General features: G+C 45.0%; 1 protein-coding gene across 7 annotated transcripts; it reads right to left on the minus strand.

The window, feature by feature from the left end:
- Positions 1-3683: 3683 nt before the first annotated feature.
- Positions 3684-26283, minus strand: HP1BP3 (heterochromatin protein 1 binding protein 3). 7 transcript variants are annotated; one of them, XM_052793522.1, is made up of 14 exons: positions 26197-26215; positions 24039-24159; positions 17470-17669; positions 16933-17035; positions 15334-15484; positions 14828-14987; positions 13624-13767; positions 12989-13069; positions 11207-11361; positions 10370-10460; positions 9518-9677; positions 6803-6914; positions 5667-5804; positions 3684-4883 (listed from the first exon to the last, which is right to left on the minus strand). In XM_052793522.1, the coding sequence occupies exons 3-14, from the start codon at positions 17563-17565 to the stop codon at positions 4598-4600; spliced, it is 1677 nt and encodes a 558-aa protein (XP_052649482.1). In that variant the 5' UTR covers positions 17566-17669; positions 24039-24159; positions 26197-26215; the 3' UTR covers positions 3684-4597. The 7 variants fall into 7 exon arrangements, with proteins under 7 accessions (XP_052649482.1, XP_052649484.1, XP_052649479.1 ...); XM_052793524.1 differs by lacking the exon at positions 26197-26215 and having other exon boundaries at positions 3684-4240; positions 4760-4883; XM_052793519.1 differs by lacking the exon at positions 24039-24159 and having other exon boundaries at positions 26197-26283.

Raw genomic sequence — 26283 nt, forward strand, 5'->3', positions numbered from 1 at the left:
CTGAATTATCCAAAGCCACCCAGGGTGATGGTGCGGGACCCTCCAGTCACGGTCCCTGTGAGGAGGAAGGGGACGGACACAATCTGCACCCACCGTCCCCAGTTTCCAGCCTGCTGAACCCCAGGGAGACATCGTGGTCCCCATATGGTGGTCCCCAATTCCTGACCCCAATGCAGATGTCCCCAAGTTCTGGCTCTGACGTAAGTGTCCCCCCATACCGGCCCCAGTCCTGACCCCAAACCCAACGCGAGGGTCCCTGCATCCCAAACCCAATGCAAGGGTCCCCATGTCCCCACCCTGAGCATCAAGCAAGGGTCCCCATGTCCCAGCCCCCATGCAAGGGTCCCCCTGTGACCCCAAGTGCCATGCAAGGATCCCCACAGCCTGACCGTGACCCTGGTGCGAGGGGCCCCGCAGCCTGACCCCAATCACAACCAAAAGGTCCCCGTGTCCGGTGCCCAAGCACCGTGTGAGGGTCCCATGTCCCTGCCCCGAGCAGGATCCAGGTAGTCCCTGTGTCCTGACCCCAAAAGCAACGTGAAGGTCCCCAGATCCCGACCCCAAATGTGATGCATGCAGTCCCCACATCCTGGCCCCAAAAGAAACCCAAGTGTCCCCACGTCCTGACCCCCAGCAAAATACAAGTGGTCCCTACACCCCAAGCATACAGTGCAGACCCCAAGCAAGGTGCATGCCATCCCACACACCAAACCCCAGTGAGACTTTGGGGTCCCCCCCCATCCAACCACCTCCCCCCAGTGCTCCGTCCTACTCCCCACGGGCCATGCAGCACCAAGATGCCGATGGCTGTCCTTCAGGGGCGATCCCCAAAACACCAGTGACGGGGGCAGCAGGTTTGGGGGTGCTTTTTCAGCCAGACCACCCACCGAGGGATGCACCCAGCCCCTCTCCAGCCACCCAGAGGGGTTTTGCCCTCCACAGCCCTCAGCCAGGCTGAGACCGGCGCAACTCCTGTCACAGAGGCCACGCCGCAGCTGCCTGGTGCACACACACATGCGAAAGGGGGGGTCCAGCTGCCCCAAGCGCATCCTAATGGGGTGGCGGGGTCTCTACGGTGCTCCTATGCTCTTTGCAAGCTCAGGGTTGCCCCTCTCCTTTCTGGCACAATTTAGGGGGTCTCCCCCTCCCCCCCCAGCCAATCCGCGGGCAGGTAGCCCCCAAGCCCCGCCCCCTTTTTCCCACGCTCCGTTTTCAATGGAGCCCCCCAGCCCACCGGCCACCCTGAAGATCCCCAAGGAAGGGATACTGACCCCAAAATTGGGGGGAGGGGTGCGTGCGACACCCAGACACCAAACATCCCCAGGGACCCCCATCCCACTGGGCCCCCCCCAGTCCCCGGCTCACGGACAGCTCGCTTGGATGGCTCCGGAGAAACGCAGGCAAAAAAATTCCCCCCTGCTCCGGCTCTTGGCCTTCGTCCGTTGTTTTCCTTCCCTGGGGTGGCTCCTCCGGCAGCTCCCGCTGCGGTGCAGGGATGCTCGACCCGTGGGCGTCAGGCCCTCGCCGTCAGCCAGGCCCAGGCGAGCCCGAGCCCACGCCGGGCACAGGGCAGGCAGCAAACTCTCATTTCCTGCCTCTGATCTGCCCGCGATGAATCACTGCAATTTACCTCCCTGGTTTTCTCCGTTTCTTGGAAGCGCCAGTGAGCAGAAATGCTCCGGCTTTTTGGAAAACGCGGCTGCAACTGATTTTTTTCTCTCTCCTTTTTCTTTTTTTTCTCTCCTCTCCTACAGCGTGCCCAGTGGAGAAGCGATTTCTAACCCCGATGCGCACACGTGGTCTCTCGCTCACCACCCCCTGCCCCGATGCTCAGACCCTTTTCACTCCGATTTCTGAATTCCCCAGGGAGTTTTGCCCACCTCTATCTGCTTTCGCCAGAAAAAAATAAAGAGGGATAGCCCCGACCTCACTGCAAAGTGGCCATGCAAACCCAGAGCCTCAGGTCCCCAAAGCTGGCCGGTCGGCCAAATCCACGGGGCCGAAGTGAAAGCTGCCCCCAGCCCCAGGGATGCACTTGGCTCCTGGAAAGGGAAAACAACAGTTTGGGGAGGAGATGGGGTCTAATCCCTCAGGGATACATGCGAAAATCCCCATCTCGCGCCCCGGTGCTCCCAAGGGTGTGAAGAAAAGGGTCGTAACAGCAGCATTTAAACCTTGGGTCACCACCAGCACCAGCTGCTTTGAAATGCCGCAAGGTGCCCCGGCAGAGCCCACCGGAAGAGTCAATAGCGTAGAAACAGCGGAAAAAAAGAAAAAAAAAAAAAAGACAGGACAGATGGGGCTGAAGAAACAACATAACAGAGCCCAGTCTGGTCAGGAAGTGGAGACTGGAGAAGAGTGAGCGGCGGAGCTGGCACAAACCTTCCCAAACGTGCAGCGGAGCTGCCGCTTGCTCCGCCAGCAACGCCACTGTGGGATGAAGATTTTCCCGTTCAATCCCAGTTGCTACTCCTGGGAGGCAAGGATCACTCCTTTGGATTCAATACAATCAGAGCCACAGCTTTTTTTTTTTTTTTTTTGGCTCAGTATGCAGAAATCACTTAATTAGCAATTAAAACCACAACCCAAAGGAGTTTGGTGATGACCAAGGGAGCTAATGGCTGTTTTTAGCATAATTCGAGGTGCCTTGCAGCAAAATGAAGCCATTATCATGTGCAAAAAAATTGGTATTATCCAGACCAGCATTTTAACAAATATCCACAGGGTTGTTGGTGTAGGAATGTTATTGGGAAGAGGGAGGTCGCAAAATGCCCCCCCCCCGCAGCTGGGTGAGGATGGGCAAGAACTCCTTGTCCCCATAAGCACCTTATCAATGAGAGGTGTTTCCCAAATCTGGCTCACTGTAGCACCTGCCTGGAGGAAAACGCTGACAAAACCCACTGTTTTGGTACAAGTAGCCCTAGGAAAGGGCCATTAACTAATGTTTCTAATTGCTTTACATCCCTGCAAATTACTCTTTGATCAGTGCTTTCACTCTCCCAGTTCTGCATCAGCTGTGATTTTTATTAATCTGCTGTTTGCACCCTTGTTGCAGGGCTGGGAACAATTTAGGGCATTTCTACAAGAATTTTTTAAACTCCCAGTTGTTAGAGGTAGCACACTGGGATGCCAACTGAAATGAATAAATTCAATAAGGTTATTTTCTCCTTTTCTGCATTTTATTTCTAGAGGTACTGCCACTCCTCTCAGCACGGTATGTGCAAAGCTCTTTCCAAGAGCACGTTAAGCAAAAAGAGCGTCAGGTCACATTTAAATCAGTGGCGTTGCCGTGTCCAAGGGAGAGCCGGGGACATGGGGGAGTGTTTTGAATGTAGATGCTGCTCTGGTGAGCAGGTCAAGAGGGGGAAAGACTTCAGTTGGTCTTTTTTGTCCCCACTGACTGGGGGCAGAGAGAGAAAAGAAGCAGCAAGAGGTTCAAACAGCTTTCTTCTTGCTCACCTTTGTCTCCAGAGAAACCAGGGAAGAAAAAGGTCACACGTCGGTCCAACTACAGAGCTTGGCAGGGGCTCAGGCTAAAACAGCCCCAGTCTTTCACGCTGGCAATGTACTTTTAACAAAGATTTGCCTCTGCAGCAATCCACGGTGACTGTAATTCCCTCCTCTCTACATTTCCAGGAGAAGAAAGCTGTGGCGAGGAAGAGAAAGGACACACAAAGCAAGCCTGGAATCTAGTTTCATTTTATTTTAGCAAACTGCATGTTCTTCACTTATCAACATCTCTACATTAGCAATTGTATAGCTCTCCAACTTTTCTTTAAAAAAGGGTAAACAAGAGGTGACAAAACTCAGGCTCTTCATCTCTTAAAAACATTTGAAAGTTGGATTCAAGAAGACTTTTATATATTTTGGTTTTAAGGTAACAGATGTGGCATGGAAACACTAATTCAAATCACCCGCCTAACCGAGAACTACCCCTTCTGGAGGCCCTCTGGCATCAGACGATCAGTAGACGCTGCAACCTCCGTTTACTGAAGATCTGACTCACCGTCAAACAAACCTTGTTGGTCTGAAGGAGCCGAATGCGCCGCCTCCCCAGCCTGTCGCTCTAACGGCCGAACAGAAAGAAGCACCTCCAGGACTCAGTGCAAGTGTTGTATATACACTGCTTCTTCACAGAAGCGTTACGGACCTCATCATGCAGGGGATCTAGGAAGGACTCTTCTGCCGTTGTACCTTCTCATTAAGAATCACATACCCCCAATCATCCTGTTCCTGCTGTCTAAAGATATAAAGATCTTCTTTGAAGAATTTTTAAAAGCCAACCCTCCCCCCCAAACCCAAGAGGAACACCGTAAAATGTACAGATTATATATGTCCTAGAAAAGTCCTAAAATTATTGCAGAAACTAAAGATGACTTGTTCCAGGGGGAGGGGCAGGCATGAGGCACAGCATTGAGATCTAACAAATGCTCGGGTTGGTTTGATTTAGTTTTCAGCTTTTTCCCCATCATTCAAGAAAAAAAAATAATAAAAATTAAAGAAGTGTTTAAGCATCAGAACTAAAATACAAATGCACGTTGACTTATAAAACAAGATTGTGGATTTGACCATGGGATTCCCTGACAGTGGAAAAATTTTACTTTTTTGCCCGGAGAGATTTCCTCATGGTGGATTTGCCCTTGGCAGAAGGTTTCACTTCCTTCCTCCCGCTGGCTGCTGGTTTCTTGGAAGAGCTGCCACCAGAGGGTTTCTTGATGGCTGGGGCTGCTGGTTTGGCTTTCTTAGCAGGGGTTTTAACCTTGGGAGGGGGCTTTGCTTTCCCCCGGCGGGCTGCGGGGGTTTTTCTTGGCTTGGGTTTGGACTCTCTTCGCTTCATCGCAGGGGCCCTGCTCCGTGATTTTGGAGGCGGTCTCTTCTGCATCCTGTCAGAAAGAGAGACAGCACAAGATCTCAGTGGAGGCACAAATGCTACCCAGAGCAGAGCTGCTGTCATCAATTTGCATAAACGAAACAGATCTTGGCATCCTTGTTCTTTACCACGGATGTTTCTTTATGCAGCAGTATATTTCATTAGCTAAATCCCAAAGAGCAAGAACTCCTCTGGTGGATCTTGCCACGCTAAGCACTTCTCAATCCCCACAGTGCTATGCCAGGGAGGTTTTGAACTCCTTTGTTAGGCATATAAACACACAAATAATGACAATGAATCAAAGTCAATTATCGGAACAATTAAGAGACTTAAGCACTATCTCTCCTCTCTAAATGGAATTTTATTACTTAACGAACAACACTTATCTTAAACCCACATTCTGAGTAAGGCAGATTTCATATCTGGCTGTAGAACTGCAAATAATACTGTAGGGAAAAGTTTTCTTAAGGAAACAATAAATACAAAAAGTCCCACATGAAACATCACACTTTCGTAAAGCACAAAAGGCGACTTTAGGAGACTAAAGGCAATACAAAGAATAAATACAGGCTCTCTTCTCATCTGGAGGAAAAAAAGAGGTAAGCTTCAAATTATGGAATGGGGGAGATCCTTATCTCTGGAGCAAGGCATAATTAGAAAGTTCTTCTTCCAACATCTCTGAGCAACAGCCTTGTGGATCAACAACCACATCAAGAGAGAAACCTATGCGCTCTACAGCTGTGACAGTCACTTTATTTCATCTGAAGGAGCCCATTTATCTCTCATGCTGCCATACCTCTTCTTTGGTGGTGGCTCTTCCTCCTCAGACTCTTCCTCTTCAGATTCTTCTTCCTCCTCAGATTCCTCCTCTTCTTCCTCATCAGATTCCTCAGAGTCCTCATCCTGCTGCTTCTCTGGGTAGAGCACATCTGGGCTACAAGAGGGCTCTTGTCAGAGCGTGACTTACTTCTAAGAATACAACTCCAGGGTCGGCAAGCCTTGGGTAACCCTGGCTCTCAGCAGGCACTGCTGCCCACCCTCCTATAAGGTTACAGCTTTGAGCCTAATCCAGAAACACTCTCAAGACTTCTGTGTTTGCTGCTATCTGAAACCAACGTTATTTAGTCTCTGCAATGGCAGAAGTGTGACGGCTTGTAAGTCACCAGGAACATCCCAGCCCTAAGCTGCCTTTTCTCTGGTTCTCTTCCCCATTGCTCCTTCTGTGCAACACAGGAAGGCAGACAACAAAGGGACAAGATCAGACTTCAGTGACTCTGAACACAGGCTGAAGCTGCTGAGGACTTTGTATGTATGCAATAAAAGAAGGTGGGGAGCAGAGACTTTAATGACTATGCTGCCATTTGGCTCTTTGTGGGACACTAAGTCACCATCCCTGGGATCCGCATGGCCCAGCGCAATACAATGTACACTCACAGCAGAAGAAAGGCTGGTTTAGTCTCGCAGTAGCTAATCTAGGTCATCTTTCCTCCTCCCACCTCTCCTCCACATCGGCATTAAGAAAGGCAAACAATTGAGTCCTACTCATTATGAGTATCCTTGCATTAAGAACACCACCACACTACCTGCTCATGCGAATTTGTTTTAGCATGGGAACACTTAAATAGCCCCCATTCTGAAGAAAAAAAAAACAAAAAAAGTGCATCGTGACTACACCTGAGAATATTGAGCCCAATATTTTTATTGCCCTTAAAAGTTTCCCTTGCTAATGAAGTCAGCTTTATGTCCAGTCAGTCAGACATCCAAGTAATGTCATTATCTAGAGTATGGGTGACAACATTGCAGTTCATCAGTTATTAAACCCTCCACAAACTTCCCTGTAAATAGGAGGTCAGCCTATGAACTTCAGCACTGCTCTCTGGCTGACCTATGTGACACTTATCTTGAACATCATTTTACAGCCAAGCTCTTTACCTAGGATAATAAGGGAAGCAAAGCTGAAAGGTTCCACTGAAGCCCTTTCCAGAAATTTGCTCCATCCAGCCATTCTTCTCACATTTCTGCAGGGTTCTCTTCAGTAGATGCACTGTGGGGGGGGAGAAAAAAGAGGGGAAAAAATATCAGAGAAAGGTTGCGTTACTATCTTTATCCACTTGTCTAACCTTACTGCTCTCTGCAGTGCCCTCTGAAATCAGAGACGGGGAGTCAGGATGAAGTCTCCTTTGCCCAGGACACCTGCAGAGGAACAAAACAGCACTGGAGACCCAAGAGTCGTGAAGACATCATCACATGCTTCTTTCTGCACTCAGCAAAAAGCAGCTGCTGCAGGTGGGACCCAGCTAGACCACTGTGTTTAGAAGCTTTAGTATGTCTTTAATTTAAAGGGAAATCTTCTCACAGTTAATCTCCAGGAAGATTCAAGCAAGATACAAGTGTTTGTTCCTGCACACTTAGCAAGTGTGGCTTTAAATTCTCCAAAGGAAGAAGTCAAGAACAGTGCATGGTTTTGATGTCACAATCAAGGGATCCTCCTTTATAAATGCATTGAACAGCACCACGTAACTACTTCTGTCCAAATTTAACCCAAGTCTCAGCTTTTTTTCAGCCTATTCTCCAAAGTGTTTTAAAAAATCAAGTCTTTACCCTGTTTGTGCCCTCCTCATGTTCTAAATTTCATATGTAGTGCATCTTTCCCCATTCTGTGATTTTGTTTGGGTTTTTTTTTAAAGGGAAAATATTTGGTCTAGAAATACGACAAATGCACTTTTTATTCCAGTCTTCTGTTCCATTGTGCACTGTGTAAGAATTGTAACCGAAACTGTGCAAGTACAGGGGATCTTTGTCTCTGGCAAAGGGCTGAAGTTGTTTAGTCAGTTCGAAACCATTTTCAGCTTGAATTAGAAGCACCATTTAGCTCCCCCCAAACCAAGGGAAAAGCAAGGTCTGCCCTCAAGCACATTCCAAAGAGGTTCACTTGAGAAATGGAAAGAGAAAAATACAAAGAAACGTGCTGGCTGAACCGTCATCTGAATCTGTTCTGTACAATTAATGCAGAGATATTCACTCCAACCATTTATTCAACACTCCGGAAATGAGCTTTTATCAAGAAATTACATTTCACAGCAAGACAATCATCTGGGACAGTGCCACATCTTCACCAGCTTACAGGCAACCTCTGCTGAAATGTTTTATTTTGTACAGCACTGGAGGAGACTGCATAGCTAATTGAGTTGATTGTATCCATTGAAATACTTGTGTTGCAACATTAGGATCATCACAGTTCAAGAAGTCTTTAAAAACCCCACACTTTTATAAATGGGAGCAACACATAAAACATAAGGCTGTTTTTACTCTGGGTACCAAAGGTCAACAGCAGCACATAAAGGATTTGGCTCCAGTCAAGTCCACTTACAAAGTATGAGGTATAAAATGGGGAGGAGTGCAGAGCACTGGCTCTGCAGTGCATTACCCGCCTGCTTTTACATCTCACCAGATCTTCCTCCGGTTGCTCTTAAAACAGAGCAGAGATCATCAAAATTCCTTTTATGTAACGGAAGGAGAAAGAAAACAACAGATTGCAAGCTGAAATTTCCTTACCCGACTTGCAAGACTGACAAGCACTGGAGGCTGGCTAAACACAGGCCTCTAAGGACCAGGGAAATTTCCAATGGTCCTGAAAATAAATCATGCAAGGGCTTAGTAAGCCTGGAAACTCTTTTGCCTGCCCCAAGATTAAGAAGTCACACTTGGCATCAGTCTTTAATTGGCAGAAGGCCTTAGGCAACTTCTTTAGCCGACACTGCCGCAAGGGAACCTGTGCTCCTCTCTAAGTCGGTAAGTTCTGCATCAAACAGCCGTGCTGATGCCGTGCTTCAGCTCCAGGTGAAGAGCGCAGGATAAGCAATCTCCTCTCCGGCCCCATGTCCTGAGGAATGGCACCAGCACTGTGACACCACAGTACGAAACTGATCTACTTTTATGTCTGACTCTAGTACAGACTGCTGCAAGCTCATCCTGCTTCAAATAACCTCCAGCCTTGGTTAAACAACTGCATCAGGGCTCAGACCAAATAATGCAAATAAACCATTAGAAGATCTGCTTTAAAGTCTCTGTTAGTATTGCTTCTGCTAATGCAAAAGTCAAAACAGACATTAGTGTCATTCCTGGGAACAAAGACATGCCAAATCCCTTCCCAAATACAGCAGGATTTCTCTCCTCACTTGCTTGACCTTTTAAAAATCAGAGCCAAAGAAGGACCTCAAACAAATCTGTAAGAGGGGTGCTTGTGAATTTTTTTTTAAAGTTAGACTATGCAACTTCTCTAAATAAAAAGCAACTAGCAACTGCATTTATGCCAAGCTGTAGCCTTTCAAAATAGAGAGAAACAGATTAAATCAACTTGGTGATTTAAGAACAATAAAGTACTTGAATACTATTCCCCCTTCCTGGGAATGTGCTATAGACAAGAGAAACATGCATTATGTCTCAGAAACCAGCCTTTGTCGGGCTTGAAAGGAACTAATGGGAATTAAAAACACTGAGCATCATTGCAGCACAAAGAGCTGAGCAGCTGTCAGTTCCCCAGCAAGCTCAACGGAATAGTTTAAAGGTGCTGCACAGACACATCTGCAGCTGCAGGACTCTCTTTCAGCATGTAAAAGAGAAGCATTACACTGATCAGTACTTTACCCTGGAAGTTGGAGTTGGTCCCTGGGTGGTTTTCCAGGATATACTTCTTCAGCGCTGTGGTGGAGCAGGTCTTCGGTTCGTTCATGGCCGCAATAGCAGACAGGATGGCATCTTCCATCAGAGTCCCACCCAGCAGGGGCTTCTCCCCTGATTTCTTCAGCTATTTTCCAAGGAGGAAGAGAAAAGCATCAAGACAAAATTCTCCCAAACCAGGTCAGGACAAGCTCCTCTGCACCAGGTGGGTCGGCGCTCCTGCATTAGCACAGATACGTTTTATATTAAAACACTGCACAGGGAACGCTGCTCTCCCAGCTTTAATTGGAAGGACAGGCCTATTCAGTCAACTGGCCTGGAGGGCTTTTTATCGGTAACACATTGTCCTAGCCCCCAAATACACTGCAAGGATGTGGCAATCTAAGGGCCTATCACTCGGGGAAGGAAATAAATCAGATCTTCCTCCATCCCACAGACCAAATGTACCCAAGAGACTTCTACGGCACAGACATGAGAAAAAGACATTGCAGGCATCTGGGGTACCTACTGCACTTACAATTAGTGATGGAAAGGAAAGCTTACCCCACCATCTCCCCTACTGTGCTAGTGAGTCAGAGCTGAAGCAGTGTGTGGAGCATGCTAAGCAAGGAAGGCAGGGGGATCTGCTCCAGAAACGTAGACCAAGAGGAGAATAAGAGTCCTACTGCTTCATAGTTTGACAACTCCCGAATATGACAGGGTGCTAAAGAAAGGTGTACCCAATAAAACTGGGGGGGGTGGGGGGAACGGGCACATTAACTTATATCCAAGGCTTGTGGTCAGTACAGTCAACAAAACAAGATGAACTCTGGCTCTGACCTGGAATGTCCCAGACGCTCCCTTCCCTGTGATCTGCTCTAACTGGCCCTTCTCTACAGCTCTCTGCAGGGCATTCTTCAACAGCTGGGGTCTGAAATACAGGAGGATAAAGCTTTACTGACACACACTGACGGCTTAAAAAACAAACAGAGAAACAACGCTTTATACAGAGTGCGAGCAGAGCAGTACTTACAAGTGGTATCTGCCTACATACAGACATTTTAAATGGAGATCTGTCAGCAAGTGCTGATTACATGAGAAGAACAATGTACATTAGCGGAAATTCAACTGCAACACTGTCTTGGTGTCACCGTGTATCCAGAAACGGACAAGCTTCACTCAGAAGGATTTACTCATCTTGAAAAGCACATTTAGACCTGGAGGGCAATGAGTCAGTCGGCTCACAGACAAACAAGGGACTGAGGACAAGCCCCTGTAAGAGGTGATGCACAGGGTTTTCCTAGATTTGCTTCCTCCCCAAGCCTTGACCCGCTCCATATGGGCCAACTTAAAGATTACAGAACCAAGTAGGACAAGATCCCAAGGAGAGGCCTTCACATCCACACAGCTAAAGGGATCTGGTTTTGGTTAAGGGCGGAGGTGTGTAGAGCAATGCTGATGTTGGTGTCAGGAACAAAGATGGGGTGTGGAGTGAAGCAGAAAAAGGCACAGCTTTTCCTCAAGCTTTCCTGCAGGTTCTACAACGCAGAGCACCACCTGTCTGCTGCCTGCTGAAATACTGGACTGAATGACAGTGAAGTGAGGCAAAGCCAGAGAAAGGCTACATTTCACTGCTCCTCTGCAGCTTGGATTGTGAAAGTGTACTCCTGCACCTACCTTATATCTACTTTGAGTTTGGGGTAATACTGAGACACATATTTCTTGATCAGGCTGTAAGAAGCTTCCTTCGGTTCACAAAGGCGGGTGAAAGCCAGCGGCAGGATATCTTCCAGCTTGACTTGTTGCTCTGCAGTCGAAGTGGAAGTGCTTTTCTGAAATACACATACTTTTACGCATCAGTGGGGCCTAAAACTCTGGGTTTTCTGAACCAGCAATGCACAAGTGGGAGAAGTGCTCCTGACAGTGGGCACAGGTCTGGCAAACCAAGTTCTGTAAGGCAGCTCATTAAATTAACAATTTAAAAAGTTTAGCAGCTTAAGCAAAATTGAGCAAATTTGGCTGGAATTTTCATAGGAGTCTTAGGAAAGTTTTACAAATATAAATTGCTGAGCATGTAACAACATCTGTGTTTTTAATACTTTCCTTCCTCTTTCTATAGACACTTTCCTCTGCTACCCTTCAATGAGACAGGTGAACATGATACATGCTGACATGAAACTTAAAAACCAGCAAAGGCAAGACCTGTTCAAATCTCCCAAAAATGAACAGCTAAACAGGAGTGCATTTTTTTTTTCAGATGACAGTATGAAATCTTGATCGAAGCCAATGCTCCCTTCTGAATTTTCCTCCATCCCTTTGTTACTATGAGGAGGGGATGATCAAGAAAAAAATGGTCTGTTCTTTATACAGAAAAGACAGTGGGGAAATGTGCTGAAGTTTAATGATTTTGATGCTGAACAGCAGCTTTGCAAACAGTCAAGCAAGTGAGGGTGCCACTCACCCAGACAGCTGCTAGACTGCTAGCTGAATTCACAGAAAACAAAAGCAAAGCTATTTGTTTTGCTGCAACACAGAGAAAGTAACTAGGAACACAGACACCGATACGCTACAGACAAGAAAAGTGATGTGTTAGCAGTTATCAGGTGCCTTGCTCAAACTTCTCGTGGAGCCAGTGAACTCTATTTAAAAAGAAGTTATGCTGCAGTTAGTTTCCTTCAGTGCCCTAGTACCAAGTGTGTCACTGGTTCCCTCAGTTTTAGGGCTTTTGGTCTCCCCAGTAGCCAAGAGATAAGCACCAAGATGTTACAATACTCTCTAGGTTCACCCGTCTAAGCCGCAAGGGCATTGGCAATTCCAGCTAAGCCTTTCGTAACTACAGTGTTAGAAATGTGTTTCGTACATCCAGCACAGCAGGGAGCGGAGAACAGCGGTGCTGGAACCATGACTAATTGTGAGGACTAGGCTCAAAAAAACCCACATCACATTTTACTACCTCAGAACAATATACACCTAACATTAGCAGCTTTCTTCCAGAAGCCTTAGAACATTTTCGTCTTCCTCTCTCTGCCCTCACAGCTGATGGAAAAATGTTCATCTGACAGTCCTGAAGACTGAAGTCTTCCATTTATCCATGCAACAGATAGAAACAGCAGTAGCATAAAGCTCTCTTACAATACCTGAGAGGCATCTCTCTCTACCAGGTAAAGACAGAAGAGGAGCTTCATGGTTATTCAGCTTTCTGCCTCTGAACCAAAGCCTAGGGGTTTAATGTAAACATTTTAAAACTAAGATTTTTATTATTCTACTTGGTTTTAATTTCGCATACTAACTTTCCGATTCTGATTTTAGTGGAATGGGTGTTTTAATTATTGTACTTGGGGAGGAAAAGTACAGCAAGGAGAAGAATACTGTTTGGGTTGGGGTTAGGCTGCATTTCATTATATACATGTGTTTCAGGGCAAGATTTTTTAAAGTATTGTTTAAAATGATCCATCTTACCTTTCTGTCTCTGGCTTTTGGAACAGTTTTTCCTGCATTAGACACCACTACAAAGCTCCCAGAAGCTCCCTTTCCTTTCACCTAGTTCGAAAGAAAGTCCATTTCAGTCTTTAACAAAGTAACTCAGAAAAATAACAACCTGAAAGAGACTAATCAACATCATTATGCAGATTTTGAATGCACTGTCACCCTGGCGATGGGCTGTTATGGCAGAGGTCTGATTTGAACCTACTGACATGGATCAGAAACCACAGCCAGACATTAATGACATACTCTGCTGTCCTGACCAGGAGACCCTAACAGATATCACAGGCATAAATTACAGTGGTAAAAAAACCCCAAGCTGCTGCAGAAGTGATGTTGCTAGACTCAGTTTGAAAACACATGCTGCTGCAATGCTATATGACACAACACCAAGAAACGGTCATAAGTTGCACAAAAGACAACCGTGCAAAGTATCTGATTCACAGAACAATAACAAAATTCTGCCAGCATCTAACAAAGTGGGGACAGAGGTTGATTAACCTCCACGAGGGAGAACACGACCACCCCAGAGACCTGCTAACAGAGTTTAAGAAACTCCTATGTAATTGAGTAATACCACCTCCAGTGCTACTCCACAAAGCAACTCTTACCTGTCTAATGATTCCCCTCTCCAGCTCCCTTTTCAATGCTTGCTTTAGAAGATAGCCTCTCCTCTCAAGCTCCAGGGAAGGGTATTTGTGGATAATGTATTTACGTATTGCAACGACCGATGCACCACTCTTTTGAAAGCACGCCTGAAACAGAAGCAAAAAGTTAGTAGAAACCACCTGCACTGCAATTATCTTGCTGTGGGTCTGGAAGAACAGAGATGGAACTGCTGCATATAAGCCAGCACATCAGCACGGGATGCCAGGGCTGGCTTTTTCCCCACAGTGACTCAAGAGTATAAAATATGATTAACAAAATACTTAACTTTCCCCTTCAGAGTGGCTGAAGGGCAGACAACACAAAGCAGTACAGCAAGTGCATATCAACCGCTTCTGTATTCTGAAGCACTTACAAGTAATGGCATAAACACTACATGCTACTACAAAATACAGCCACTTTTTGGCAAACCAATCCTGCACAACTGGTAAGTCATTTTACTAATGTCAGATGGAGTAATCATTAAGTCAGAACAAGTTGCCAATTTTTTTTCTTTTGTTTAAGTAGTTGGAGGATTGGCATTAGTAAACCAGTAAAAAAACCTAAGCTGAAGTTCATATTTTGAAGACATAGCAGCTGGAAAGGCCATCTTGCAGTTAAGGCTGGTGGAGTCCAGGCCTCCTGTGAAGGCAACATGCATGAACCAAGCCTCGAGGGGAGAGCAGCACAGGTATCTTCTTACAACCAGGAGGGATACAGTAAACCAAGACCAACACCACTTTGGAACACTAGTTTACAGTATCTCCATCTGTCCTGGATTAGAATAAGTTAATGCTGAAAAAAGCATGTATCAAAGAGATGGATTAATCAAGGTAAATCAAGTTAAATATGGCTAGAAGGCACACCAAATTAAATGATGACAGCAATCAACAAGGTTATGTCATACTAGCTGTTTCTAATAATGTAACTAGGGAGGGAAACAAATTCTAAACAAAGAAATAAGCTACAGGGGCTTCATCATCATCATGGACTCACATTTCAGCTCCATGGGCTTCCAGGCAGAAGCATACATGTCTTACACAGTAAGTTTCCCGCTAACAGACAGCACTATCATCTGTACCATCAGCAAGCTGAAATTGTGGATTTTAGGCGCACAAATTATTCTGCTTTGCAACGGATGAACAAAAGAGACATTTGTCTCCTGCTTACCCTGATGGCCTCAGTTAAAATAGCATCCATTTTGGGACGTGAGGTGGCAGCCATCTGAGTCTGCTTCTGTGCTCTAGCTAGCTGGCTAGCAGAAAGAGTAGCCCACGCAGGAATGGTCTTTTTCACCTTCTTCTCCTTTTCCTTAGACTGATCCTTCTCGCTTAGGAAAAATACAAAGCGATAGTAAGACAAGAGACACTGTGAAACAAGCCAACAAGCAGAGCAACAACAAAAAAAAGCCCAGAACATCTGACACTGAAAATAATTTAAAGAACATTTTGATGTTTCTATTCGAAAAAAGAGACCCTATCTTGATATTCAGTCTCACACATGTTCTAGAACAGCAGCTACACTTGATTGGTAGCTTCTTCCTGAGAAATATGAGCACCTTTTTAAGGGACGCATCCTATTTTCCCCATCTCTCCCACCACCTTTTCTATCTCTAGAACCTGACTTTCTTCAGAATCCTACCCAAATCCCCAAATTCAGCACTAAGCAAGCCTTACTCCTTTTTGGTTTCTTCTGAGGACTTTGTTTCCGCCTTCCCTTCATTCTCAGATTCCTTTGGCTGTTCTGCTTCACCAGATGCAGCAGGCAGGGTTTCATTCTCTTGTTCTTCTCCAACAGAGGCAGATTCCTCAGAGGTGACTTCTGCATCTAAAAGATGTGAAAACGCATGAAGTTACTGCCTAAAACTAGCCTCTATTCTTCAGGGAGCGGGGGGGGGGGGGGTGGGGTTGAAGAACACCCCCCCAAAATTATTTCCCACCAGGCAATTTCTTCTCTCTAATTTAAAGAGATGATTTCAATGTAACTTAAGAAGAGAACAAAACTTCTGAAAAGAGTTTCACTAGGTGCAATCAGCCATCAAATGCCAGAATAACTTCAAACAACATCATGTAGCATTTTCACAATGAACTAGTTCCCCCAGTCTTCTCTTAATTCCAGAAGTTACTGTTGCAATCATCCCTCAGAGCAGCCTGGGTGGGGAAGGGAGCAGGAAATCAGTACCATGAAACACTAAGATTTTCTGCAAGGTTGAGGTTAATGTGTTTTTAACTCAGAGAGGTGCAAAAACATACATCTCTACAAGATATTTAGATAGGTACATACAAATAAGTTTGTTTATGACCAACTTGTTTTCAAACACCGCTGTTTCTGCACCACATGCTGCAGTACCTGAAGGATTTTAACCGTTCAATCGCATTTTTCCAGACTTTGCAAAGCTTTAGACTGCACATGCATTGGCAGAAGCACTTGACTATCAGCAGGATCAAATCCAGTCAGAAATCAACTTACCAAGCAAATTAACTCCAGTATATTTAGCTGAGAACAGCTTAGAGACTGGGCTGCCTGCTAGATAACATGCATATAAACTGCCATTACCCACTTTTTGGGTAAAGAACTGTCTACCATGACTGCTCCATGCAGTAGACATGTTCTCCATCTCTGAGAAGGAGCTTAATCACTCCTGCTACATTCCTGTGCATAGTTTTCCCACGGAGGCATGATGCATTTAAAATATGCAGTGTATTAATAGTTAGTTTCATATGTAATTTATTTATTTGTGACACCAAAGAGGATAAGTCAGTGAAACTAACCAAACGTAATACTGAAATGACACATTCTGAGAAACTGAGGTGAAGCTGCTAAAACCAGACACATTAATATTGGACTAGATTTTATGACACATTGTGGTAAAACCCTTTTGTTCAGGAAAAGAAAGAAAAAAAAATAAATACTTTATTTTTCCACTCATTAACTCCACCTTTCGATCTCAAGCCATCTTCCTGACACTACTGAAACTTCACAATTTCTACCTTTATTCCAAAGAATAGCAAGCTTAAAAGGGTCTATATTTAGTTATATTTTCCTGTCTGGAGTGTCAGGGCTTTGCCACAGGGTATGAAGGACAAAACAAATGGGTTCAGAGTGAAAAGAGTGGCTGCAAAAGACAACTTCCCAATAATCCAGGAAAAGCCTGTGAAAAGAAGCTAAGCATTAGTAATATTTTAATCATGGCAGAAAGTTTTTTTCAGGAGTTTCAGAACACAAGCCTATGTTTGGGTATACATTAACAATCCACTACAGAACTATTACCGTACCCGCTTTGACCTCTTCACCTTCAGCAGGTTTGCTTTTGGGAGGAGTTTCCCGGGAAGAAGAATTCACTGAGCGACGGATCGGCATTGTGTCGTCTTCAACTTTCTATAAAAAGTATACAAAAATCAGTACAGATACTGGAAAGAACCAGAAAGTTTTTAAAATGGGATTAAAGTAAATCAAAGCAGCATATGTAGAAATATTCTGGTTACATTTGGATTTTTCAGAATTTTGAAAGACAGTAACCCTCAAACCAGCTTCTTTGAAGCATACTAGGAGAGGATAGTTTCACATTTTACACTTATAAAAGAAATAATTTATTTTCAATTCCAAATTAAATGAGATGAGCATTTGAGGATTTTGACAAATACAACACCTCAGGGAAAGCAGGGAAGGGGAAGGAGAGTGCCTACAGGGTTTAATAGTTTCCCAATCGAGTTTCCTACAAGCAGGGGAGAAAGAGTACCAAGTAACCTTCAGCAGGACTGGAAGTCAAGGACTGATCCAAGGGCAAGCTTGGAGAATGGGCCAGCCCCTACCTCACTTAACTTGTCCGTGTGGATCAGCTGAGCTCCCGTTAAGAGTGGAAGCGCCTTATGATGCACGGGTTCAGCTTCAGACAGATCAGTCGCCATTTAAATTAATTTCTAGCCCCAAGTGCAGGTAACACTGTGGAGCCCCAGGTTTTAACCCCAAGGACTTTTTCCTAATGGTTTTCACAGTGCAGTGAGGAGTCAACCTGAAGTACAGAAAAGATGTGGTGTGAAAATTAACAAAACAAAAACATCTATGTCCATGTATCTAACAAACTAAAGATTAAAAAGAAAAGAAGGATAAATGACTTACAGCTTATGACTAACACAACTGACAGTCAACACTTGCATTTAACAGAGATGCTAAAACATGTAAGCAAACTTGAGTGCTATGGAAGTAGCAGAAATGGTAAAGGTGTAAGCCAGACCTGCAGCCTGCTCCATTAAAACATATCTGAAAGAATAAAAAGGCTCTTTAAATTAACAGAAAGCATTAACGAAAAGCAGACATTGCACTGTGCCTAAAGTAAGGCATTGAGGTAAGCAGTCAGCCATTGACTTTGGGTAAAAGCAGGAGATGACACATTGATCCAGCTTCTATCAGCCTAAGGAATTAAACCATTAAATCCGTTAGGCAGAAAATACATACGCTGGGGACCCGAACCATGCCCCCCCTCCAAACTAAATCCCATGCAATTTATAGAACTGAAGGACTCCTTGAAGAAGAAAATAACCATCAAAACAGCAATCTCCATACCATCTACAAAAAAATTGAAGCTTTACAAAACTCTCCTCCAAACACATGCACCGTCATGGGTACCGAATGGGTTAAGCTTAGTTTAACCCTCATCAAGTCTCACCCGTGACTACCATTACACTTCTACAGCCTTTCTTACTTGTTGCCCATCTGCCTGCATCAGCCTCTCCCAAGGAGAGGTGCTCCACTATTTCTGTCGCAAAACAGAGGGCTTACTTGCTCATTCACTTCCTCTTCTCAGCACCCCCTTTAAAAACCTCAAAAGCAAAGCCTCGCCTCTAGCAAACCATGGCTGGACCCATTCTCCTCCATTCCATCCAAAGATCAAGCTCCAGACTGCCCTCTTCCCTTCCTTACAGAGAAATAGCCAAATGCTCCCGATTTCTATCTATTCTGGATGTTTTCTTTTGCTCAGATGAGAAGGCAGGCACTTACCATAAATTTTCACTTTTAATAGGTATTTCCCCAGCCTCAGTGTTTTCCTCTTGACCAGAGACCTAACATCACTCTTGGCACTGTTTTCAAGATTACTTTCACCACAGTTTCAGCACTTTGCACTGCATTCTCCATTGCAGGGGTGGATGCTCCGTACTACATCAATACCATCTCAATTACTCCGTATTCTTGCCCAAAAATACAGTTCTCTTATTACTTAGCAGTGGGGACTCCTAGCTGATCGGAGGGATTCTCTCTACCTCAGTTATTTTCCCAGGCAAACCAAAACCCAGCTCATCTGCACGGAGTACTTTTGTTAAACCTCCAAGCTGTGTAAGTAGTTTCCATTCAGAAACCAGCGGCAGTGAAAGAAGAGCTGAGGGGAATGTGCATTAAGATATAATGGTTCACAAGGACTGGTGATGCAAGAGGCTACATCACTGTACCTACAAGATCTCCTCCCCAAATAACAAACCGGTAAATTAATAAACTAATTCCACTGCTGCTGCAGGTGGGTGCAGTGTCACGTCAGCTGCACACACCTATGGCACAACCAATCAAGAGACTTTCATTTCAGGAGAACTAGACACATCACTAGGCAGCATTTCCATGGGAGATGCTCTAAAAGACATTCATCTAGCCAGCCGTCTTCAAAACACAGTGCTTCTGACAGCTAAAGGCAGTCAATCCGCTTCTGCAACATCTACGACTTCTCCTTTGATGACACTGAACAGTCATTCTGAAAAATGACAGTGAACTAGTCCTGTCTCAGCACCAGTAAAAGCAAACAAGTGTAACAGTGCCAGATGTTTTCTTCTGAGACAAAACAGAAAAAAATCAAATCACACTACATGCCAAAACCAAAATAAATGAGATGAATGAAGCTTTCTTATGAAATTGCAGGATGGGAAAAAATACTAATAGCCAATTAGAACGTAAGAACTGCAGCCCAGCACTTTTTTTTTTTTCCCCCCTATTTTATGGGACCTTCCTCCCCAAAGTGTGGAAAGTAAGAGGAAAAATTAAAAATTCCACCAGGCTTCAGCTCAGTATCAAATGTTTTTTCTAGCAAGCATAGCCTGAAGCCCTCTAAAAAAAAATGCCAGCATTTTGAAGCGAGTCCTAAAATAACCAATTACAGATCCATCCTCAGGGAAATTGGCTGGGGGCTACAAAAAAATGCTTTCCGTGGGATTACTAATACACACATCGAAGCACGCACTGTGGCTGAGCTGGTCCTGGTTTTTATTTATTTTTAAACTATGTGACCTGCATGTCACATGCATGAAAACACAGTACTCCCAACTTTGACTTAAAATTCCCCAAGTTCTAAAAAAACCCTTTGTTTAGATCACAGTATAAACTACTCAAGTCTTCTTACTCTCAAGTGTGAACCTTAACACAGCACAATTCATAACTTCAGTGCCTACAACACACACAAATAAGCCATCATCCAGTGGAAATTCAGAGTGACCCAAGCAGGAGCTTGTTGATTCCCTCCGTATTCCCATGCATAGATCATCTCCTGCTCAAAAGGCCATGGGAATCAAAGGGGCAGGAGGATAATCTCCTATTGACTTCAAAGCACCAATATTTGATATTAGCAAGGGGCAAAGTCACCACCTTGTGAAAGCATCACAGCCCAAGCACTGCTCTTACTTAGCCTATTTCTTCCCACAGAGGGATCAAAAGTAGTTTTCTGGACTGGGTGTGAAACATCAACTACAAACAGGGCTGAATTTTGTTTCTCAAAAGATAAACCAAAAGACTAAAAGGTTTTGCAACAGCAGTGCAGAAAAACTCTCATTCCCCCCTCCACAGAAAATGGTAGATTTATTTAATGGAAAAATCAAGTCACGCAAAACAACTGTTAGCTGGACACCCTATTTCATGGATGAGCTACTAAGACATCTTTAAATGAGTACCACAGCTATGATTGCAAGCATCACTCTTAATAACAAACAACTGGAAAGTAATGACTGTATTTTGCATTTACACAAATGTCAAACAAACAAATATTGTGCTTAGAAAGTGGGAAGAGGTCATCGTCTGAGGATGCAGGTTTTCAAGGTGGTTGTTGGGTAACTGTCACATACACTTAAACCTGATCGACTGGCAGAAAAAAATGATCCCATCAGCCACAAAAGAAACATCAGGATACCAACCTTTTCAAAAAGTTGCTTGAAAGTACAGATAGTAACTCCTCACATAGCTACTCACAGTCATTTTCCTATGGGTCATTTGAACTGCAGGCTCCTCAATTATCATGAACTAGTCATTTCAAAGCTGGTAATCCAGCAAGGAGCTGATCAGCAACAAAATGCCCCAACTTTCTGGATTTCTAGACGAGCAGGAATGGTTGATAGTGTCTAGTCTCCCAGCTCAGGGAGTGGCCACTGATGGAAGATCCAGTCAAGGGTACAGGTAGCTTTACATGAACTATTATGAAAAAATATACCAATTTCCTCCTGAGCTATCAGCATATCGTTAGGGGGAAAAAAAAGAAATAAAGGGAGGCTTCAGGTGAGACACACACATTTTGGATAATATTTCAGAAGAGTGGAGTCCCCCCACCAATGTAACAGAAACAAGAACATGTAAAAAAAAAAAAAAAAGGTAATCTGAGGCATAGTCCGGCTGACTCCTTGAATTTCTGCTGGCCATAAGATTTTCCAGCTTATCTCAGACTTCAATCTCATTCAAGGGAAAATATTTCAGGATAAAACCAGGTCTCAAACATGGCAAGCCAACTGTCAGGCTGGCAGAAATACCAAGTCACAAGGACTTGGGGTAGGGTGCACAGGCCGACCTGACTGAAAACAAATATGCAATGGAAAAATGAGAAAGCATATCCAATCCTGTGCCTTTAAGGGTGTCCACTTACTGTTATATGACACGTACACTGGTGATTGATGTGTTCTTAGGCATGACTTGGTATACGGTACATGGTGTGGGTCTAGAAATCAGGTCAAAAAGGGCTAGAGAAAAGTTTTATGTTCTTGCAGATTTGAAGCCAGGGTGTCAAGGGATGCAAAACTGCCAACCTTACAAGCAACACAAGCAAGAATGACTGTTTTATTATCAGAAAGGCTTAAAAAGCAAAGTAACTGGATTTCAAGAACAGGCTATTGATTATCGTGCAATAATCTACTACTTTCTAAAGCTGAATTGAGCAGAAGAGCATTTAAATGTCTCAGAAGCTGCAGAAAAAAGCACAGGAAACGTTAATATTTTTGCAAAGCAAAAATGGAAATCCAAACCAAACATGCCAAAATATTACCTTCTAAATTGCAAGTTGGCCGACTTTTTCAAGACTTCTGGCCCCCTGGAACCCTCAAAGCTCTTCCCTAAAAATCCAGCTCAGGTAGAAGATCCTTTACCAAACCTCTCAATATCTATATTGTCACAGAATATATCATCCTGCAACACGTTTGATACAAATTTGTGTTTCACAAAATGTATCCATTAAAAGTTCTCAGCTGGTCGCCTGTCACAGCCTGCTTCACAAAGGTGTTCTAGTGTTTACCGATCTCCCTTTTGTTTTTGCAGTTCACCAAGCTGCCTGTTGTCTTGATTAAATCAGACCAGTAGTAGTAAGTAATTTCAAACAGCCTAAAAACGTGCAGAGGAATAAAATATCTTACTGAATACAAGTTAGTCCCCACTTCTAATCCTTATTTGGCAACCTGCTTGGAAACTCACTCCCGTTTCACATCTGGCTGAGCATTACTTCCCAGCTGCCATTCCCATCACTTTTACGGCCACTCAACAAACTTTGTGCTAACTTTGTCCTGATCCTTACAGCCACCACACCGCATTGATTTCCTGGGAGGTGTCCTAGTTAAGTGGACTTTTCAATCGTGTGCCTCCTGATTAAGCTACAAGGGTTGTATTTGCAACTCTCTTGCGGTTGAGTCTCCCAGAGATCTGTTACAGGCTATCTGAGCCCCATGCTGCTACAAGCATTATAAGCCATCTTGTTTCAATTAAAGAAGAATAGTCGTCCAATACAAAGATCCAATAGCTCACCACTTGCCAGGCAAGAAATTCTTTGGCTTGACTACTGTTACAGTTTCTATTTCCATCCACTCCTTCCCTATACAGCATTAAGGAGGGGAACAACAAATCCCAAGTACGTTAGGGTTCAGGGGAACACAGCAAAAATCTCTCACGCTTCTAGTTTCCAAGCACATGCATTCCTACACACGGAGCCCCAAAGGCGAGTTTTTTCTAAGTCTAAAGATACATTTTCATTTCAGGGTAGCACTGAATTTGGACCTCTGACTCCAAATGCTGCAAATGCAACCTGACTTACACCTTGCCTATCCTGCTGACTTTTACAGAGCAAAGCAAAGATTAAATACTGCCCTTCTGCACACACAGATGCTGCTTTCACTGCAAAAAAAAAAAAAAAGGGCACATTACTACAGTGAGATTGATGCTCTGCCTCCCCACCTGGGACTGAGCTCAGCGCCTCATCTCTGCTACAGTATAATACCGGAACTCAAAGTCAGCTCAATCTCAACAGATGTTTATTAAAATACAAGTAACAACCCATACCTCACCTCCACTATTCTTCACCACCAAGAATGTCAGGTCACTATAAAAAACACTACAGTTTTCAGATTCTTTCTCGATCAATCTCTGACCTATACAGAAGACAGTAACAGCAGACCATTTCTGTGGCCTGGATTATCTTCTTTTCCTATACCTAGGAGTTTTTCTTCACATCCCCAAACACACAGCCAAAGCCAGGTAGTGTGCAACTTAAACTATGCCACCATCATACCTAGAAACTCACAAAAACTTCAGCTAAGGGATTAATACGAATCAGAATTTCTGCTTGCATAGCTGTCTAAAAATAATCCCTCTCCACACTGATGCTCAGGATTGTGACAGTGACAACCTCTGTGGGACAACAGTTTTTGAAAAAATTTTTGGCTATTATGGTCCTTGATCCAGATTCTCCATGAACTGCCACTGACACAAGCAGCTAAGGAATGAAACAGCCCGTATTAGAGTGCACAGGGTTCAGCTTTAAGTTTAGAACAGGCTTAGGTCACAAACTTACAACTACTCCAATATGAAAATCCACTGCTGAAAGTTTCATAGCCTTGGATGAAATACCTTAATTCCAGGATCCAACATGATTGATTTTGACAAACCACTGACGCTTGAATGAAAATTCAGGCTGCTAACATTACATATCAGGGTACGAACCTTTCATAGGCCATATCCTCCTTGCTTGGATTAAATTTAAAACCACTATATAAACCCTCCTCCCAAACTATTACTTATTCAGCCATCACTTATTCTTCTACAGTACAAAACTATACATGATAAAAACTATGATTTCCTTGCAGTCTATACAAAATCTACTCACACCTCACATTAGAGTCCATCAATGTAAAACTTCTTTTATTCCCCCCCATGGAAATGAAAATCCTCAGAGAACCCTGGGTCACTTGTAACGAAACACTGACAAGAGATTCACACATCAGTTTCTGTTGAAAGGGAAAACACAAAAGAAAAAGATACTCTGAAAACAAAAATAATTCAAGCAGCTACTACCTGAGGAAAGTGCACGATGCATTGAGGAGCTAATTAATTAGGAGGCACAGGCAGGCAAAGGGGAGAAAAGCTGCAAAAGCCAGTAGACGTTTTCAAGGCCTATACACCAAGTTCTTTCCCCCAAGAGAAGTTATGTAGAGTTTTTTTTTCCCCTATGCATTCCTCCTTTCCAAGGACTTTCCACTCTATCCACCAATCTCTTTAAGTCCCTCTTGAGGAAAGTAAGTGCTCTCATGCCCAGTCCGTCAAAACATCTCCACTCTTTAACTAAACTCACCAGCGATACCTTCCTCTCCTCTCATTCCCCCTACGCGCACTGTCCTCGTGGAGGAGCTTAACTGTGTGACGTTGTTTATAAATATGAGTACTTCTGAACCTTTCCCGCCTCAATAAGATAGCTGCTTGCCAAAGAATGTTGGCCAACTGTTTCTTGAAGATGATGCTAAAAATACTATTTATGGTAAAAACAAACAAACAAAAAGTCACATGCTTGGAAATCAGAGTGCAACTATTACTCAAAAGGCCTGATAAGAACTAAGAAGTGACATGCTTGTTAACCCACAAATAATCCAGTGGCCAAGTAAGACTCCTGAAAAGAGTAACCTGTGAAATACCACAGATACGAGCAAACTGTCAGTCTCTGCTACACTTTAAAAGGAGTAAACACACCCACAACCCTACATTATCTAACTTTTCTTCTCCAGCAGCACAGGCTGAGCAGCACCCTGTGATTTGCAGATACTATTGACTGTGAAAATAGAACACAGGTGGGAAGGATTTGCTCTGAACAGCCTCCCAGAACAGGTCTGGAGCTGTCCTGGGACACCATAAGCTGGTGAAGCCCCTCTGGCCTGGGAAGAGCTACACCAGTTTACATCAGCTGAGGTTTTGGCATGCTGGTCCTTCTGTCCTTAAGTCTTTGCAAGGTTTTAACCAAAAAAACACAGTCCAGAGTGGCAATAAGGATAACAAACCCAGAACAGAACTGCTGCTCTGAACCCAGAATGGAAGCCCCTCTGGAATGGTCCCATTCCAGTCTGGAATTTAACAGCCTTCTCTATGGAGAAGCACATGCAATAAGGAGAGGAGGATAACTAACATTCTTTAACCAGGCTGTGACCACCACAGAGTCTCAGGGAGGAACTCAGAAGCTCCTAGTAGTCTTGCACTTAGGCCTGTATCCATCTCTAGCAGCACTGAGAGGGATTAAGAGCTTCTTTTTGGAAGCAGAGCCACACTGAAATCTCCAACAGCGGTTTTCCTCGAGTGGCGGCACCTCTCTGGCCTCTGGTGAAGTGAGTTTGTGGAGGGAAAAAAAAAAAAACAACCCACAACCAAGCAACCAAAACGCGGGAAGCCTACCGCGGGAGCTAAGACACTTCCGAAGTTTATAAATAGAAATTTTTATTGTGTCGCACCCCTATCAGCCCCTTCCGCCGCTGACCTTCCCCCCCCGCCCCGCTACCCACGGCACACCCGCCGGTGTTTACCAGGTGTCAGCGGGACGGGAGAAGCGGTTTTGACGCCCGCACCTCCTTTGTCAAGAGACGACGAGGGGTCGGGGACCCGCACCTGGCCAAGGCCCGGCCGCGGCACCCGCAACTCCCCGGCCCGGCCGGGGCCGCCTCCTTGGGCCTGGACGGGGGCGAGCCCGGCGCACCGCGGGCCTCCCCGGGTATGACCGGAGAAGGGGGGGTGGGATTGGTGGTGAAAAGCAGGCCGCCCTGCCCACCGCGACAGCCCCCCCTGTCCGCGCAGAGTGTCGCGACTCGTCACGAGACACCCCCCCCCGAGGCCTGTCAGGAAGGGGGCGCGGCGCTGAGGGGAGCTCCCGGGCCCCTCCGGCAGCTTCACCAGGCCGCTTCACCAGGCCGCCCCGGCGCCTCACCCCACGGCCTACCGGGCCCGCCCCCCCCTCGTCAACCCCCGCCGCGGCGCCGGGGGCGAGCGGGCGGGGGGGGGGGACTCACCAGCAGGCCCAGCGGACACAAAGCGGCCCCTCTAATGGCGGCGGCGGCGGCGGGGGAACCGGCGGGGGGGGGGAGGGGGGGCCGGGG

This window comes from Harpia harpyja, chromosome 7 (genome assembly GCF_026419915.1).
Source record: "Harpia harpyja isolate bHarHar1 chromosome 7, bHarHar1 primary haplotype, whole genome shotgun sequence".
Taxonomy (NCBI): domain Eukaryota; kingdom Metazoa; phylum Chordata; class Aves; order Accipitriformes; family Accipitridae; genus Harpia; species Harpia harpyja.

Coding starts and splice junctions, on each gene's coding strand:
- HP1BP3 (XM_052793519.1), bottom strand. CDS start 17,565: ATGGCGACTGATCTGTCTGAAGCTGAACCCGTGCATCATAAGGCGCTT. Junction 15,485..16,932: donor AGGTGAAGAGGTCAAAGCGG/GTACGGTAATAG, acceptor CACATCTTTTAG/ATGCAGAAGTCACCTCTGAG. Junction 10,461..11,206: donor AAACTCAAAGTAGATATAAG/GTAGGTGCAGGA, acceptor CCTGTATTTCAG/ACCCCAGCTGTTGAAGAATG.